This window comes from Balaenoptera ricei, chromosome 1 (assembly GCF_028023285.1).
Source record: "Balaenoptera ricei isolate mBalRic1 chromosome 1, mBalRic1.hap2, whole genome shotgun sequence".
In the NCBI taxonomy this organism is placed as follows: domain Eukaryota; kingdom Metazoa; phylum Chordata; class Mammalia; order Artiodactyla; family Balaenopteridae; genus Balaenoptera; species Balaenoptera ricei.
The window spans coordinates 29,133,174-29,148,754 of NC_082639.1; the positions used below are offsets into that span (position 1 = coordinate 29,133,174).

The window sequence follows — 15,581 nt, forward strand, 5'->3', positions numbered from 1 at the left end:
TAAGTCTATTGATACTATGTATTAGCTGTGTATCTCAGTTTTCTTATCTGCGAAATAGGAATAGTGATTGATAGGGTTGTTGTGAGTGCTAAATGAGAAATCCAGGTGAAGTGCTTAGACTCGCACTGGCACATAGTCACTCTGCAATAAATATTAGCTGTTGCTATGAATAACATTTGTCTGCACTCACTCACACATGCTGTCATGCTCATCACACCGTCTTCCCAGCCCTCCTCTAGCCTGGCTTGGTCCTAGATGCCCTCATGGCTGACAGTCCAGGCCCCCAGAGCCCAGAGGGTGGGGGGGTGAGGGAGTTGCCCCTCACCAGCTCTGGGTCCACCAGAGAATGCTTCCTGGAGGAGGCCTCTAGCCAAGCAGGTTAGGTGAGCCAGACTGAGTTAGGAGGGTGCTGCCCTGTGCCTCGGCTCCCTCCATTATTCCTTACAACACCCAAGCCCTCAACTCTACTGCAGCGCCCTCCCCCCACCCCCTTCCCCACAGTAGAAACTTTCCTCTCCTGCCGCCAGAAGCGTAAATTGCCCCCAGGAATGCGCTGCATCCCACAGCTCTCCTGGCAGTGGCCAGCGGCTGTCCTGGGGTCAGGCCTGGCCCTACATCAAAGGCTGGGGATTGGTTAACAGCGAGGCTCCTCGCCTGCCGCCACCCTCCCCTCCCCTCCCACCGGCCCTCTGGCTTCCAGGGAACAGCACATGGTAGCATTTAAGCTCCAGGAGGGAGAACGGGAGGATGCTTTTCCTGCACCCACCACCCCCAGCCATTCACAATGAACTGCTTGTTAGGAGACTGTTTTAACTTTACTTAGCGCAATTTCTGCTCCCGGGCCTCTCTTGCCACCTCCTTCTCAGACCTGGATGCCCAGTACAAACGTAGGGGCAGCCAATCCACCAGAGAAAGGTGTAACCTGAATATGGAAATGTCACTGGTGCGAGTCCGGGGCAGGAACAGGACTCTCTTACATCAGGGGAACAGGGCTGGTGCTCTGGTCTCGACTCAGGAAGTAAGGGGGGGTTGGTTAGGTGAGGGCTCAGAGCTAGCTCGTCCAACTCAGGAGGCCAGCATGAGAGTTTGGGGTGTGAATGGAAGCCAGTGACTTCTTAGCCAACGTGTTCTTTCCAGCGCCCTGGGTTCAATAGGCAGGCCCTTAGCCAGGCAGCCATGTGAGCTTTGTTCTCTGGTCCCATGGTTGTGACTAAAGAAAAGGGGCACTTTCAGGCTCTGACCAGCCTCTGAGATTTACTCCATCAGGTGCATCTTCTGGCAAATTCTGAAAACCAGGGATCCAATAGTAACTCTCTGGGACAGTACAGTGGTGGTCTGGAGACCCCTGGTGGCCAAAGGCTGCAGAGCAAGGCCTTTCCTTAGAGCTCTGCCCAGGCAGCGCCAAGTCCAAAGGCCACCAGCATGGACTACTCCAGCCACCCAGGCTCTTTGGGAACCCCGCCGCACCCCCGGTTAGTCAGGCCCTCCCATACAGCCAGGCAAACCTGCCCCATCCTGCTGGCTGTGCCAGTACATCATGAATGGGGAATGGCCTAGCCTGGGGGTTGCGGGGTGTGGTGTCCCAGCCTCAGTCATAGTAAAGCAAAGGGATATGTAATCTACAGTTAATTAACTTCAGGGGTGGGGGACCAGCTGTTGGGTAGCTGGGCCTTGTATGTTTGGCTCATCTGGGGAGAGGATGAGGTGATGTTCCCAACAGCTCACAGCCCTCAGCCCTTTCCCTTCCCTTAGCCCCTGGGTGCACATCACACAATTGTGGGGTTGTAACCGCGAGAACTCACCAAGGGGGCTTTGTTTCCACAGCTTGCCGACCCTGTAACGTTGCCCAAGTTAAATTCTGGGAAAGGAAATATCCAAAACCTCACGCCATACAAACAGCTGCTGGGAAGTTGGTTGTGGTCTGGGAGGAGAGGAAGGGCAAGGGCCCCCCTGGAGAAAGAAAGGGTGGTGCAGCTCACTTTTCTTGGCAGGGTCCAGACACCACTCAACATTTTCCACATCTGGGGCCCAGCCTTCGTTCCCTTAATCTCTCCTTCATTCACTCAAACTCTGGTGTGACTGGACCCAGCATTGATGGGCGCTGAGTATACAGTTGACCAAAATGGGATGCCTGCCCTGGGGCCCCCAATTGTACCTGGAGGGGGAGGTAAAGAGGCTCAGAGAAGGATTGGATCCCTATACTCGGGGACACAAAAGTGATCTTTCCTCTCCTCAGCGGCTTAACCCAGCGGGAGGAGGTAGGCCGTGTGCTCTGGTGCCCCAGGACCCTTGTCCTAACCTTTATGACCAAGACACACTTCAAGCACAATACTCCCCTCATCTCAGGCCTGCCTACTAACCTCGGGGAAGGCCTGGGGCTCTGTTTCACCCCAACAGCCTGAGACCTCAAGGCCCTAGGCCATCTCCAAGAACAGTGCTACCAAATATGGCCTGACGACCTCTGATCGCTCCCTTTAAAAGCTATCCTAAGCTCTGTGACACTGAGAGGGAGCCGCAGGCCTGCTCCCCCACCCTCCCACAGTGCGAACCAGGCATCACGGTTAAGAACGCGGGCTTTGGAGTTTGGCTGGGGCTTTGAACCCCAGCTTTTCCACTTACTAGCTGTATGACCTTGGGCAACTTGGGCCCTCCTCCTAAAAATTGAATTGTGAATTAGATGATACATACAAAGTGCTCGGTACAGTGATGACACACGGTAAGCACTCAATAAATGGCACCCCAATACCAAGGTTTACATGGTCTTTCTAGCCAAATCCTCCAACTTGGTGGCCAAGGGCCCAGGATAGTCCATTTTAGGCATGTCTAGGGTAATGGTCTGCTTCTAGTTTTTGCTACAGACAGTAGACTAAAAAATGACTCTGGGGCTTCCCTGGTGGTACAGTGGTTGAGAGTCTGCCTGCCAATGCAGGGGACATGGGTTCGAGCCCTGGTCTGGGAGGATCCCGCGTGCCGCGGAGCAACTGGGCCCGTGAGCCACAATTGCTGAGCCTGCGCGTCTGGAGCCTGTGCTCTGCAACGAGAGAGGCCGCGACGGTGAGAGGCCTGCGCACCGCAATGAAGAGTGGCCCCCGCTCGCCACAACTGGAGAAAGCCCTCGCACAGAAACGAAGACCCAACACAGCCAAAAATAAAAATAATAAAATAAATAAATTTATTAAAAAAAAAAAAAAAAAAAAAAAATGACTCTGAAGGGGCCTCATTTGCTCCCAGGTTTCCCAGACTCTCTGGTCCGTGGGAAGAAGCCATTCCTAGACCAGATGAAATCAAGGTAGGGCACAGGAACTTTTAGCAGGTCTCCTCACCCCACTGTAACAAAATTCCCAAGGCTGAGCAGAGAGAAAACATGACATGATTGGGATTTCACTCAAGAATGTGTCTTTATTGAAGAACTTGTAAGAAAAAAAGATGGACCCTCTATAAAAAGAGGAGATGTTGCCTCCAAACAGCAGGGAGGAAACAGAGACCTGGGTGGCTTCCCAGAAGTCAATGTTTCTGGCATGACTGGTTCCCCTTTCCTGGCAAGCACTACAGTGTGTCACACTACAGCTAGCAAATCCAACCCACCACTCCCAGCTTCTCCTCCCCTGTCCCAATGAATCCTGGATTCCCTACGGCCATTCATCAATGACTTTCTGAAGACCCAGGGACAAATGTGCTAGGCTTGCCTCTTAATGGGGTCAAAGTGTGTTCTACTTTGGAAAATTCAAACAGGAATGTAGAATGGTTTGAGCTCTTTCTAGTCCCACCAAGGATGACTACATCCAGCCCCTTTGAAGGGAAAGGGAGCAAAGAATTTCCCTCCTGAATGTGCACACTTGTAGGGTAAATGGACTATATCACAGTCCGCTCTTTATTAACATGGAGAAGGGAAACAAGGTTAGAAGAATATATAACATCCGTGTTAAACAGTCACTGAATTCTAGAGGGCAGAGGGAGCATTGAGGCTTTCTGACTCCAACAAGTGCTCCTGCTGGTTACCCTGAAGTCCTGGGGATGGTCATTCCTCTCCAGCTGGGAGGTTGTCCTCAATCCGCCTGATGAACCTCATCCGGATTTCTGTCACACCGTCTCCTTTCAGGGTGTCCTGGACAAATTTGGCCTCCACAGCCATCTGGACCTGGGGGACAGTGCGAAAATGAAGGGGCGGCTGCCTAGCCACAGCCTCTGGGAAACCACCAGGGATGGAGCTATAACTGTCTCATCCACAGTAGCCTAAACAAGGGGGCTGGTTTCCACATGGACAAGATTGCCAGTTTCTGTGCAGAAGGCAGTGGCCCCCACCCAATAAGGGAGACTTAGCAAAGAACACTCACAAATCAAACTGTCACCAAATAAGCCAATCTGGGAACAGATGTTCCCGGGCTCTGAGGGCTGAGCGCACCACCTCCCAGCCTAGCAGGGAGCATCAACACCACGTGGAGATTTCCAACTTGGATCCTACACTTGGCAGCTTCACCGCCTCAGGCAGCGAAGCACTGGGGTGAGCTAAAAGCCTTTATTTCACTCTCCCATTCATTCGTTCAAACATTTATTAAGACCCTACTACATTTCAGGTGTCTCAGAAGGTAAAGAGCTGCACTCACCATCTCCAAGGCTCCTCGCAACACCCCACACAAGAGATTGGAATAAATAAGGGATGAGTGGTTATCAGGAAGTTCCACAAAGTCCACCAAGGGATTATTTTCCAAAATGAGGGAGAATTCGTCACCAGCTGGGCTCCAATTGGTGATGCTTGGAGTGATGCCCAAGTACATCTTGAACGCCACCTGTCAAAAAACACACAATGGCACTATGAGGAAGAGCAGTAGGGGCTGTACAACAGGGAAGGTGATGTGATGGGACCACCAAGGGGAACTAAATGGTTCAGGAAAAAAATTGTGGCCTCTGCAAGACATTGAAGCTTCAGGTATTCAAGGCAAAAAAGGAAAAGCAACTGTGCACAATTCCACACCCTTCTCCTTCAAGGCATCATACAATTAGGTGACAACTTGCTGACTACCTGCACTTCTTAGTGGAAAGGAGCACTGATCTTCTGACAGGGGTGGCTGCCCTGAACCAGCATCTAACCACAGAGAGGTCCCAACACACTTTCCTGTCCTCTCTCTCTGCTATCTGAACCCTTATTCTAACACCACAAAGCTATAGGTGTTATATCATTTATCATTAACCCTATAATATATAACACTAATATTAGTAATAGCAAACATTTTCTATATACACTCTACAATAAGGGCATTCATTTTACCTGAATGCTCATGTTCATTTTTTCATTTACTCCTTACAGAAACCCTATGAGGTAGCTCTTATTTTCTTCATTTTAAAGATGAGGTAACTGGTAATTAAAGAAGTTAAAAATAACTTACCTAAGAACTACTAAATATTGGAGCCAGAATTTGAAGCCAGGTTTGTCTGTATTCTTTATTTTTTTTTCCCTAAGATTTTTTTTTTTTTGGATGTGGACCATACTTCCCCGGCAGTCCAGTGGTTAAGACTTCGCCTTCCAATGAAGGGGGCGCAGGTTCGATCCCTGGTCGGGGAGCTAAGATCCCATATGCCTCATGGCCAGGTCTGTCTATATTCTTAACCCCCGTGCTACTCTGCTACATCTGCACAGTTGAAGAGATCTGGCTTTGATTTTAGTGGGTCTTTAATCCACAGGGATGATCCCAACCAACCATTCTTCCCTTTTTCATAATCTGTGCTATTCCTAAACCACCAGGAAGGCTTCTTTGGTCCAAACAGCTGCCTAGCTATTCTTCTGGAATAATAAGGGCCTTTCTAAGGGAGCGAGTGGTAAGCAGTGCCTTCCAATGACAATCCTTCGGTATGGCCAGGTGGCCCAGGATAATGACCTTGGCAATGACATCTGCAGTTTCCCGAAAGTCATGGCACCTCCCGACATTTGACCGTGCCAAGAAATCTTCAATCAGTCGGACTCCAATGTTATAGCCCCTGGGAAAGAAATGAGAGAACAGACTATATTATGCGGTCTGAATGTCTTATGTCTGAACATAAGGCTGTTGGTGGTAAAGGGAAAACGAGGACAATCCCAAAACATCCCAATAAATAAGCAGTGGAAACTGTACCCAAAGTGTTGGTAATGAGAGTGAACCCTGTTCTGGGCTCTAAGGAACGACGTAGATTCGGTGTGCTCAGGAGTCCCATTACTGTCTCTCCCACAGAGGAGCTCACTCACATTTTGTCCAGCTGTTTATTCACATCTTCATCATTTTCATAGTCCTTGCACAGCTGGGTGACTAGAGCCCCATAGGTCAGAGTGAAGAGCTCAGAGCTCTAAAAGAGATTCAAAAGGCAGTCAGGACCAAGCCACACAAAAGAGAAAGTTTGGTGAGAGTCTGGATCGGCCTCAATGCAACTGTCAGAATTCAAAGGAAGGTTACTGTGTCTGGTGGGAAAGACCATCACCCACTGTGGAGTAGCCAAAGAATTTAGCTCCCTAGGGTCAATGTGTCAGGGCTGAAACTAGACCCACTACAAAACGGGCTGTGAAAGGTACCTCATGCACTGAGCAGTCACCCTTCCAACACACCAAGGTGGACTTCTGCTGACCCAGGATCCCACCACAGCTGCCAAGCCTAACTGCACTCCCAAGGCCCCATCCAGGAGCAGCAGAGGTCCCAGGGGGAAGGAAAGAAGTACCAGATGAAGTCCACTGTACTAATGATAACCCTCTAAGTCACCAACATGGGAAAAAATAATGTTTCTCTTGACACATAGCTAAAGTGTTTGCGGGAAAGGGATAACTCTGAAAGGAACACAATCTTTTGTGTACCTGGAACACAATACTGACCTGGACTGGTTTCTATTACAACCACAGTTAAAAGCACAGAAACTCTCAGATAAAGAATCCTGTCACCTACTTACCAAAAAGCAGAGAGATGTGGAAGGTGAAAGGAACAGCAAATATCAAGACTACAGAATAAAAGCAGCAGGTTGGGGGAAAGGTATTATCGGAGTTAAACAAAGTGAGAAACGTGTTAGCAGCACATTTGGATCAATGTACTCATACAGAAACACGGCTGAAAAATCAAGATTGCTACCCAACCAGCCCTTTCTGAATGGAGGCTTGTCAGACTCGGAGCAGAGCACCTTTCTGTCTGCAAGTCTTCTGGGGAAGAAAGTACAACTAACATTAAGGCCCAGGCTCCCACGACCCAATGCTCCTCACCTCATCCCCACGGCCTGGTGATGAGGTCACTGCAAGAATAATAACGTGAGGGGCTTCCTTGGTGGCACAGTGGTTAAGAATCCGCCTGCCAATGCAGGGGACACAGGTTCAAGCCTGGTCTGGGGAAGATCCCACATGCCACGGAGCAACTAAGGCCGTGCACCATAACTACTGAGCCTGTGCTCTAGAGCCTGCAAGCCACAATTACTGAACCCACGTGCCACAACTACTAAAGCCCGTGCACCTAGAGCCGGTGCTCCACAACAAGAGAAGCCACCGCAATGAGAAGCCCACGCGCCACAATGAAGAGTAGCCCCCGCTCGCTGCAACTAGAGAAAGCCCGCGTGCAGCAATGAAGACCCAACGCAGCCAAAAATAAATAATAAATAAAACAAATAAAATTTTTAAAAAAAGAATAATAATGTGAATGCCTTTTGCTTACATACTACATTCTATTTTTCATTATCTCATTTTTCACCCCACAATAACTCTGTAAAGCAGAAAGGGCAGAAACTAATCTCATTTTAGAGATGAGGAAACTGAGCCTCAGAATGGTTCAGTAATTTGTCCAAGGACAGATAATTATTATTTTTATTTTAAAAATATTTATTTATTTATTATTAATTTTGGCTGCGTCACGTGGGATGTTTCATTGCGGCGGACAGGCTTCCCTCTACTTGTGGCGCTCAGGCTCAGTAGTTGTGGCATGTGGGCTTAGCTGTCCCACAGCATGTAGGATCTTAGTTCCCCAACCAGGGATTGAACTCATGTCCCCTGCATTGGAAGGCGGATTCTTAACCACTGGACCACCAGGGAAGTCCCCAAGGGACAGCTAACTATTGACAAAAGTAATTTGGGGGGACGAAAACCAGGAGCTTCTAAGCTGATGTTCATTCTGTCCACTGTTCCCCACAACTGCAATATTAATAAATCTCCCCTAAAAAACAAACAAATAAAAGGTAGTTGTACCAGGGAGTCAAAGAGAATCAGTTTCAGGATAAGTAAGCTCTTTGAATTCAACTAAAACAGATCAGGGTGTCTCCAAGAGACCGTATACCAAATATGGCAATTAAAGGGAAGCTACTGAGGAGGAGAATAATTTTTAGTAAAGTTAAGGGTTTGGCACTAGAATGGCTTAGGCATGAATGGATGGAGACAATCCAGCAGTAACCAGTCCATAGAGTTGGCACCACGGCATTAAATCAGGAGAGTTTTCCTTCCATTATTAATGAGTCCTTGGATGGAGACTCCAAGAGCCTCAGCCCACCATGATGCCAAGTAACATGCATATCATGATGTTACCAAGCACTTTATACATGCAGCAGCCCCCAGTTTACCAATAAGAAAAATCAAGGTCCTAAATATATCTGTTGGTGGTCACAGAATCAATACGCCTGGGATCTGGGAATAGGGTCCCTGATGCAGGTTCTCCACACCCTCTCTTAATTTGTATGTCTATCTCCATCTTCAGTTATGAACCAAGCCTACTTGGAATAGTGCATGACATAAATATACAACTTAAAGGTCTTCAGACTTTAAAAATAGGAATGAGCTGTTGTATAGAAAAAACCATTCATTCAAAGTTTACTCTGTACCAGGAACTACCTAACAGGAAGGAAAGAGGTAATAAACTGAATAAATAAAATAAATGGTTTGCCAGATGGTGAAAAGTGCTATGGAGGAAAATAAGCACAAAAGGAGATTAGGGAGTATTTATGTTTACCTATATGTGTGTGTGGGGGGGTTCAGTTTTAGATAGGGTAGTCAGAGAAGGCCTCATTAAGATGGTATTTGTGCAAAGAGCTGAAGGTAGTAAGGGTATCTGGGTGAAAAAATTTGAGGCAGTAAGTGTAAGGCCCTGAGGTGGGAGTATGTCTGACATGCATGAGAAACAGCTAGGAGACCAGTGTGATTAGACAGGAGTAAACACAAGAGAGAACAGAAGAGGAAGTCAGAAAAGTAACAAGAGGTTGCAGAGTCTGAAGACCCTTATAACTTAAGGTTCCATGGGACCTTAAAGGTCAGCCAATTCAACCAGTCCCATTTCTTCACTGAACATAAGCACATTCTTCCAACAGAAACATGAATCTCTTCTGCAAAACTTCTACTTTCAGGCTGCTTTAATTATGTTTAATAATAATGATCACTAACATTTATAAAACTTTCACAGTGTCTTCACAGATACTTACTGAGCTTTATAACAACCATGAGAGGTTAGCAAAACAAACATTATTTATCCCCATTTTACAGGAGATAGGTTAAGTAACTGAGACTCAGTCTTCTTAGAGTTGAGCACTGTCCTGTAAGTTATTATGTCCAAAAAAAAAAAGGTATGTCATCCTAAGCCACTGCTTAATCTCCCTGAACATCAGCTTTTCCCATCTGTACAATGGTGATAATATTATCTGCCCTTCAGGGTTATCAATGAGATAATATGTGTAGAGTACCTGTTGCACAGTACCTACTCAAGAAATAGATATTGTGGGACTTCCCTGACTTTCGTGGAGTGGTTAAGACTCCGCGCTTCCACGGAAGGGGGCACGGGTTCGATCCCACATACTGCTCACCAAAAAAAAAAAAGTAGATATTGTTATTTTTGTTCTTAAACTGGTTCTCTGTGGTGTGGTGCCAGAAAGCACCCTGAACTAGGTTCAAAGAGGGAGATTCTGAATCGCTATAAAGAACTTTAAAACAATTAGTAAGGCATATAGAAGGATGCTCGGTTTATAGTCAGAAGACCTGGTTCTGAGTATGGACTTGTCACTAGTTGTGAGACTTTACCTAAGTCACTTCACTTTGCTAAACTTCAATCTTCTCCAACAAAAACAGTAACAGTGAAATATGTCATGCCAATCACAGGGTTGGTAGGAGGGTCTAATGAGATCCTGGACTTAAAGATGCTTTGCAGACCAAGAAACCACAAGAGTGGTTTCATACTGGCAAAGCCAAGTACTTCAGGCACAACCTGAGCAGAGTAAGCCAAGTCCTACACTCAGGTAAGCTACTGCACAGTTTTCAGGAGGCTTGCAGTCAGTGCCCCAAACAAAACATCAAAACTCCTTAAGGGGCTGATCTTTTGAGCTAATGCTCCAAGATACTTATTAAGAGTCATACTTACTATTTTTGCCAACACAAATAATCCAGTGTGACTGCTCCCCAGCAGCCGGGGAAGGAAGGTCAGTGACAGGACTGAGTCCACCCCTCTTTTGTCACTCTCCAGCCTCCTGTCATGGAGATTCTGAGTGCTGCTACTCAAGTAGTAACTCACCTGAGCTCTGGAGAACAGAGTCACAACACAAAAGAAGGGCAGGCCTAAACACACAAAGGTTAATATCTTTACTAATAAGGATGCTTGTATGGTGACCATTTTGCAGTGTATAGTAATACCGAATCACTATGTTGTGCACATGGAACTAATATAGTGTTGTAGATAAACTATACTTCAATTAAAACAAAAAGCATGGGCTTCCCTGGTGGCACAGTGGTTGAGAATCCGCCTGCCAATGCAGGGAACACGGGTTCGAGCCCTGGTCTGGGAAGATCCCACATGCCGCGGAGCGACTAAGCCCGTGCGCCACAACTACTGAGCCTGTGCTCTAGAGCCCGTGAGCCACAACTACTGAGCCCATGTGCCGCACCTACGGAAGCCCACACGCCTACAGCCCGTGCTCCACAACGAGAGAAGCCACTGCAATGAGAAACCCGCGCACCGCAACGAAGAGTAGCCCCGGCTCTCCGCAACTAGAGAAAGCCCGCGCGCAGCAACGAACACCCAACACAGCCAAAAATAAATAAATAAAAATAAAATAAAATAAACAAAAAAAACAAAAAGGATGCTGGGAATTCCCTGGCGGTCCAGTGGTTAGGACTCTGTGCTTTCATTGCAGGGGGCACAGGTTCGGTCCCTGGTTGGAGAACTAGGATCCCACAAGCACGGCAGAAAAAAGAAAAAGCTTGCTAGCTGACATTTACTGAGTGTCAACTGTGTTCTTAGGTGCACTATCACACTGGTAGCTTTACACGCGATACCTCAGTTAATCCTCAGAACAACCCTATTATATAGATACTATTATTACCTTTTTAGTGGGAGTTTCCTAGTGGCCTAACAGTTGGGATTCCAGGCTTCCACTGCCATGGCCCGGGTTCAATCCCTGGTCGGGGAACTGAAATCCCGCAAGCTGCTTGGTGTGGCCGAAAATAAATAAAGATGGTGAAACTGATGCTCAGAACAATGAAGACACTTGGCCTAGGTCACACAAGTAAGCAGTGAAGCCAGGACTCAATCCCAGACAGTACCATACTTCTGTGTTGTGTATTTTTCCACCTCTCTCATAGAGTATGTGCTTCTCAAGGTTAGGGACTAGGGCTTCATCTCTGCATTTCCCACAATGCTTTGCACAGAGCTGGGACTCAGGAAAAGTTTGCTAGACAAATAGGCTGTTTCTATTTGCACAGACAAAAAGCAGAGATCTAATTACTTGGGCATATTAACCATTTAAGTTTTGGAAGGCTTAAGTGGGAACACAGTAATTAGCAGAAGGTTGGGATGACTGGGAAGTGGGCTGCTAGAGGGGGAGACTCCAAAGGCAGAGAGGAAAGAAAGGGAGCATGTCAGAACCAGGTGGCTACACAGAGGATCATGTGACAAGCCTCGAGTGGGTACCAATAGGAATTGAATGACAGGATGCACCAAACCTTCATGTCATTCATTCAATATAGATTGCCTAGTGCCAAGCATCATTCTAGGTGCTGGGAATGGAGCAGTGAACAAACCAACCCCTGCCCTCATGGAGTTTACATTCTCATGGGGGAGACTGAAAATAAACAAGTAAGTATAGAATTTATAATGAAATATTTTAAATGAAATAGACAGTGCTTGAAGAGAAAAAGAGTAGAGTAAGAGGACAGAGAACTAGTCAGGTGGTCAGGGAAGCCCTCTTTGAGAAGATGGTATCTGAGTAACTGAATGAGGTGAGGAGTAGCTAGCTACTCTCTGGGGAAAGAAGTTCCAAGCAGAGACTACAGCAGTAGCAAAAGCTTTGAGGCCGGAATGCACTGCTGCCCTCCCTAATTCCCTCACTTCACCAAAACTGAGTGAATACTGAGGGCTGCCGGGGTGGGGGGGGGGTGGAGACTGAAGGTTCCTGCTAAAATGGTATTAAAAGTTTCAATATTGGTTTCAGGTTTTTAAAAAAAAGTGCAAAAAAGAGCTAGATATGAAAACTAAACAGGAAGACTTCTCATATCCATTCATATCATAGGAGGTAATCCTAGGGAGATATTAATCCTAATACTTAATCCTAGGGAGGTATTACTGTCCCCATTTCATAGATAAGGAAATTGAGGACCAATGAGAATTCCAACCGATATCCATGCTTTTTCCCCTACATGACATTGTTGCCTAGCAAAATATTCTCTCCTTCTTCTTTTTAACTCAGTATTTCCTCCAAAACAGGAATTCACAGAGTATCTTCACAGGCCCACAAATCCTCCCCAAATGTAAGTAAATGTCTCTGTATATGTTTGTCTATTTACTATTTCTGCAGAGAAGATCCACAGCTCTCATCAACTTTTCAAAAGGGATCTGAGAGAGAAAAAGTACAGTACTACTCTGGAGTAATAGGGCCTCCTGCTGCCCATTTTTGGTGGCTGTTCCTTGTATAAGATGCAAAGGTGTGAGGGGAGTTTAGTCATCCCCTCTAGAGCTGAGTGTCAACAAAAGGCCCATGGTCTGCCCTGCATGCAACCTTCAATAACTCAGTCTGTAAACTGGAAAACAAAGACAAATGGGCAATTCTGGAGGAAATAAGAATATGCCAAAGAAAAGGAACACCTGTCAAGAAGTCCCCTCAGTTTGGATAAAAACATCATCCACGTTACTTTCCAGGCCCAGTCCCCATCTGCAGCCAAACTTCATAGGACTAGATGGTGTCCCACTATTCCCAGGACAAGAAGGGAGCCTCCCCGCCATTCGCCAGAGGGAGAGCACTTACTCCCTACTCTGGCCCACCCCTTACACTTGCTTTCTGGCAAAACCAGTATCTGAGTGTGAGAGACATTACGGTCTAGTAGTATGAAGCATTAGCTTTGGGGTCAGAGAGATATGGGTTCAAATCCTAACTCTTCCTAGCTGTAAATCTGGGCCAGTTATGCAACCTCTCTGAGCTTTAAAATGGCGATAACATTATCCACCTGAGAGAGTTATTTTGCGGATTAAATGATAACGGACGTAAAATGCCAGGCCCAGTACCTAACACACAGTAAGAGAGCAACAGTGGGAGTTACTGTTATTGCCGCCGTCGTTGTTGGTCTTGCACTCAACTGCACTCGGGGGAGGGGTCTCCGAGCTACTCCAGGGGCCCTCCAACCTGCCTCAGACCCGGGACCACCCCGGAGCGATTCTCCGCTTTCAACCCACCAAGGAGCCTCCTCCTCCTTCCTTCCAGCGGAACCACCCCCTCCCAGCGCTAGCAGAAGGAGCTTTCCCAGTTGCGACTCACGCCCCGCGCCGGGCCCCTTCCTCAGAACACCTCCATTCCGCCCCGCCCGCCGAGGTCACACGCTCCGGTTACCATTTTCTTGCTCTCGGTGCCACGGTTCGCCTGCCTCGACATGGTGCCGGCCGCCTTGCCCCACCACAACACACACCCACTCGGTGACCCCTTCTAACACCGCTGGACCCAGTTAGCGGCCCCTCAACATTCGGTATTGACCGGCACCGACTCACCGCGCCTGCGCAGCCTGCCGCGGGGCACCACGGGACTCGTGGTCCGGCCGACGAGGGTAATTCCCGCCCAGGAAACGTCGGACTACAACACCCAACAGCCCCACTGGCAGCACCGGCTCTTAATGTAGTAGGACTACAACTCCCAGAGTGCTCCGCGCACAGCGGACTCCTGGAGCCTGGCTCCCCCATGGGCTGCGTTATGGCCGCTGGGTGGCGTCCGCAGCTTGCCGTAATCCTGTATCATCCACACACTTCCTTTTCCTCCCCACCACCCTAACCCCTCCACCCCCCCACCTCCACTCAGTGATGCTCCGCAAATTCCTCTCTCGCCAAGGATGGTCTTGGAAAATCCCTCTTTCAAACTAGCTTCTTCCGCTGTTGCTGCAATTCAGAGCCAGAAGCTCCCAGGATGTCCCAGAGAACTGGCCATGGCTCATACACAGATCTGGCTTCTTCTTTACAAAAATATTCAGTGATCACCTACTACCTGCCAAGCATTTCGTCAGTGGTTTTCTCTTCAAACTGTCATCTGTCTCCAAACCCCAAACGCAGCCAGCACCTGCATCCTACTACTGTGGCCTCCTGATGAAATATCCAGGGTGATAAAGTTCGGGTCACTTTCTCCCTCTCCCTCCCCTAGAACAAGTACACAGCCTGGTTCCCAGAAAAGAAAGATCACCGGTGTTTGTAGCAGTCAGTCCTGGATTTTAATCCCAGCTTTGCCATTTTAGGCAAATTGCTGGATCTCTCTCAGTTGTTGTGAAGATTGGTGAGACATGTATGCAGGCACTTGGCACAAAGTAAATGTACATTCCCTTTCTTCCAGCCACTCTCTAAAAACACAGCCCAGCAAACAGGCCCCAGAAATACCAGGGGAATGTGCTGGCCGCACCCTCACCCATCACCAAGGGGAAGTCTTACAGTCAGTCCTCAGCTATAGCTCTTTGGTTGCAGCCCCAGCCATCCCTGGCTGGTCAATTCTGAGAGGGCTTGGCTGGGAGTCCCTGAGCACCCTCTCCTCACTTAGGAGAGCCTGACTCTGCGGCAGCTCCATTCTAGCCCCTAGCCTTCACCATGACAACCAGCTTGCCCAGACGTGGGCCATCCTGGCTATCCTGGCTGGGGGAGTTGGGGGGTGGGCAGCAGGCTGCTCAGCCTGAAAGCCAGCACCCAAGATTCCCCCAGTCCGTCCCTCCCGTGCAGGACCAATCATTATTATACTCTTCTCCCTGTGGCACAGACATTCTGGGGCCTTCCTAGAGGCAGTGACCTTTGACTCTCCCTCCTGTGTCAGTGCCTTGGCTGAGGGTTCTGGGAAGGAACATGAGGGTCGCCTGGGGGTGAGGATGAGGAAGCAGGGGTGGGCTAGCCCTTGGAGGCCAGCAAAGCTAGAGAAAAACCTCCTGCATTCCCAGGAGAAAGGACAGCTGAGGTGAAAGCTGCAGTTGGCTGGCCTGTCTGTTGGTCTGGGCTCCTCCCTGCCGGCTGCCCTTGGCTGCCCACAGAAACCTGAGTCACAGTCACAGCCAGCAGCTCCACCCCACCCAGCCTGCTGTCAGGCAGGGTGCGTCTGGAGAGACTGAAGGCGGAGCCTCTCCCCGCCCATCTTATAACCTCTGCGATTCTTCCTCTCTCTGCCTGTGA

The 15,581-nt window shown here is 48.3% G+C and overlaps 2 protein-coding genes across 3 annotated transcripts in view; both read right to left on the reverse strand.

Annotated features, from left to right (window-relative positions):
- COL8A2 (collagen type VIII alpha 2 chain) overlaps positions 1-1,866 on the reverse strand; it is a 31,893-nt gene extending 30,027 nt beyond the window's left edge. Inside the window, exon 1 of the mRNA XM_059919078.1 lies at positions 1,803-1,866. The gene's annotated coding sequence lies outside the window, so the exon portion shown is untranslated. The remainder of the gene's footprint in view (positions 1-1,802) is intronic.
- Positions 1,867-3,373: 1,507 nt separating this feature from the next.
- Positions 3,374-13,931, reverse strand: TRAPPC3 (trafficking protein particle complex subunit 3). Of its 2 annotated transcripts, XM_059919082.1 has the most exons (5): positions 13,783-13,931; positions 6,218-6,315; positions 5,874-5,973; positions 4,605-4,787; positions 3,374-4,138 (listed from the first exon to the last, which is right to left on the reverse strand). In XM_059919082.1, exons 1-5 carry the CDS (start codon positions 13,822-13,824, stop codon positions 4,019-4,021), a joined length of 543 nt encoding a protein of 180 aa, XP_059775065.1. In that variant the 5' UTR covers positions 13,825-13,931; the 3' UTR covers positions 3,374-4,018. The 2 variants fall into 2 exon arrangements, with proteins under 2 accessions (XP_059775065.1, XP_059775067.1); XM_059919084.1 differs by lacking the exons at positions 6,218-6,315; positions 13,783-13,931 and adding an exon at positions 6,108-6,201.
- Positions 13,932-15,581: the final 1,650 nt, after the last annotated feature.

Bases quoted from the DNA above. Each gene is read 5' to 3' on its own strand.
- TRAPPC3 (XM_059919082.1), bottom strand. From the start codon at position 13,824: ATGTCGAGGCAGGCGAACCGTGGCACCGAGAGCAAGAAAATG. The intron at 4,788-5,873 runs GTCATTATCCTG...GTTTTTTGACAG, and splicing joins CTGCAGATGTCATTGCCAAG to GTGGCGTTCAAGATGTACTT. The intron at 4,139-4,604 runs GTGAGTGCAGCT...ACTGTCCCCCAG, and splicing joins TGCGAGGAGCCTTGGAGATG to GTCCAGATGGCTGTGGAGGC.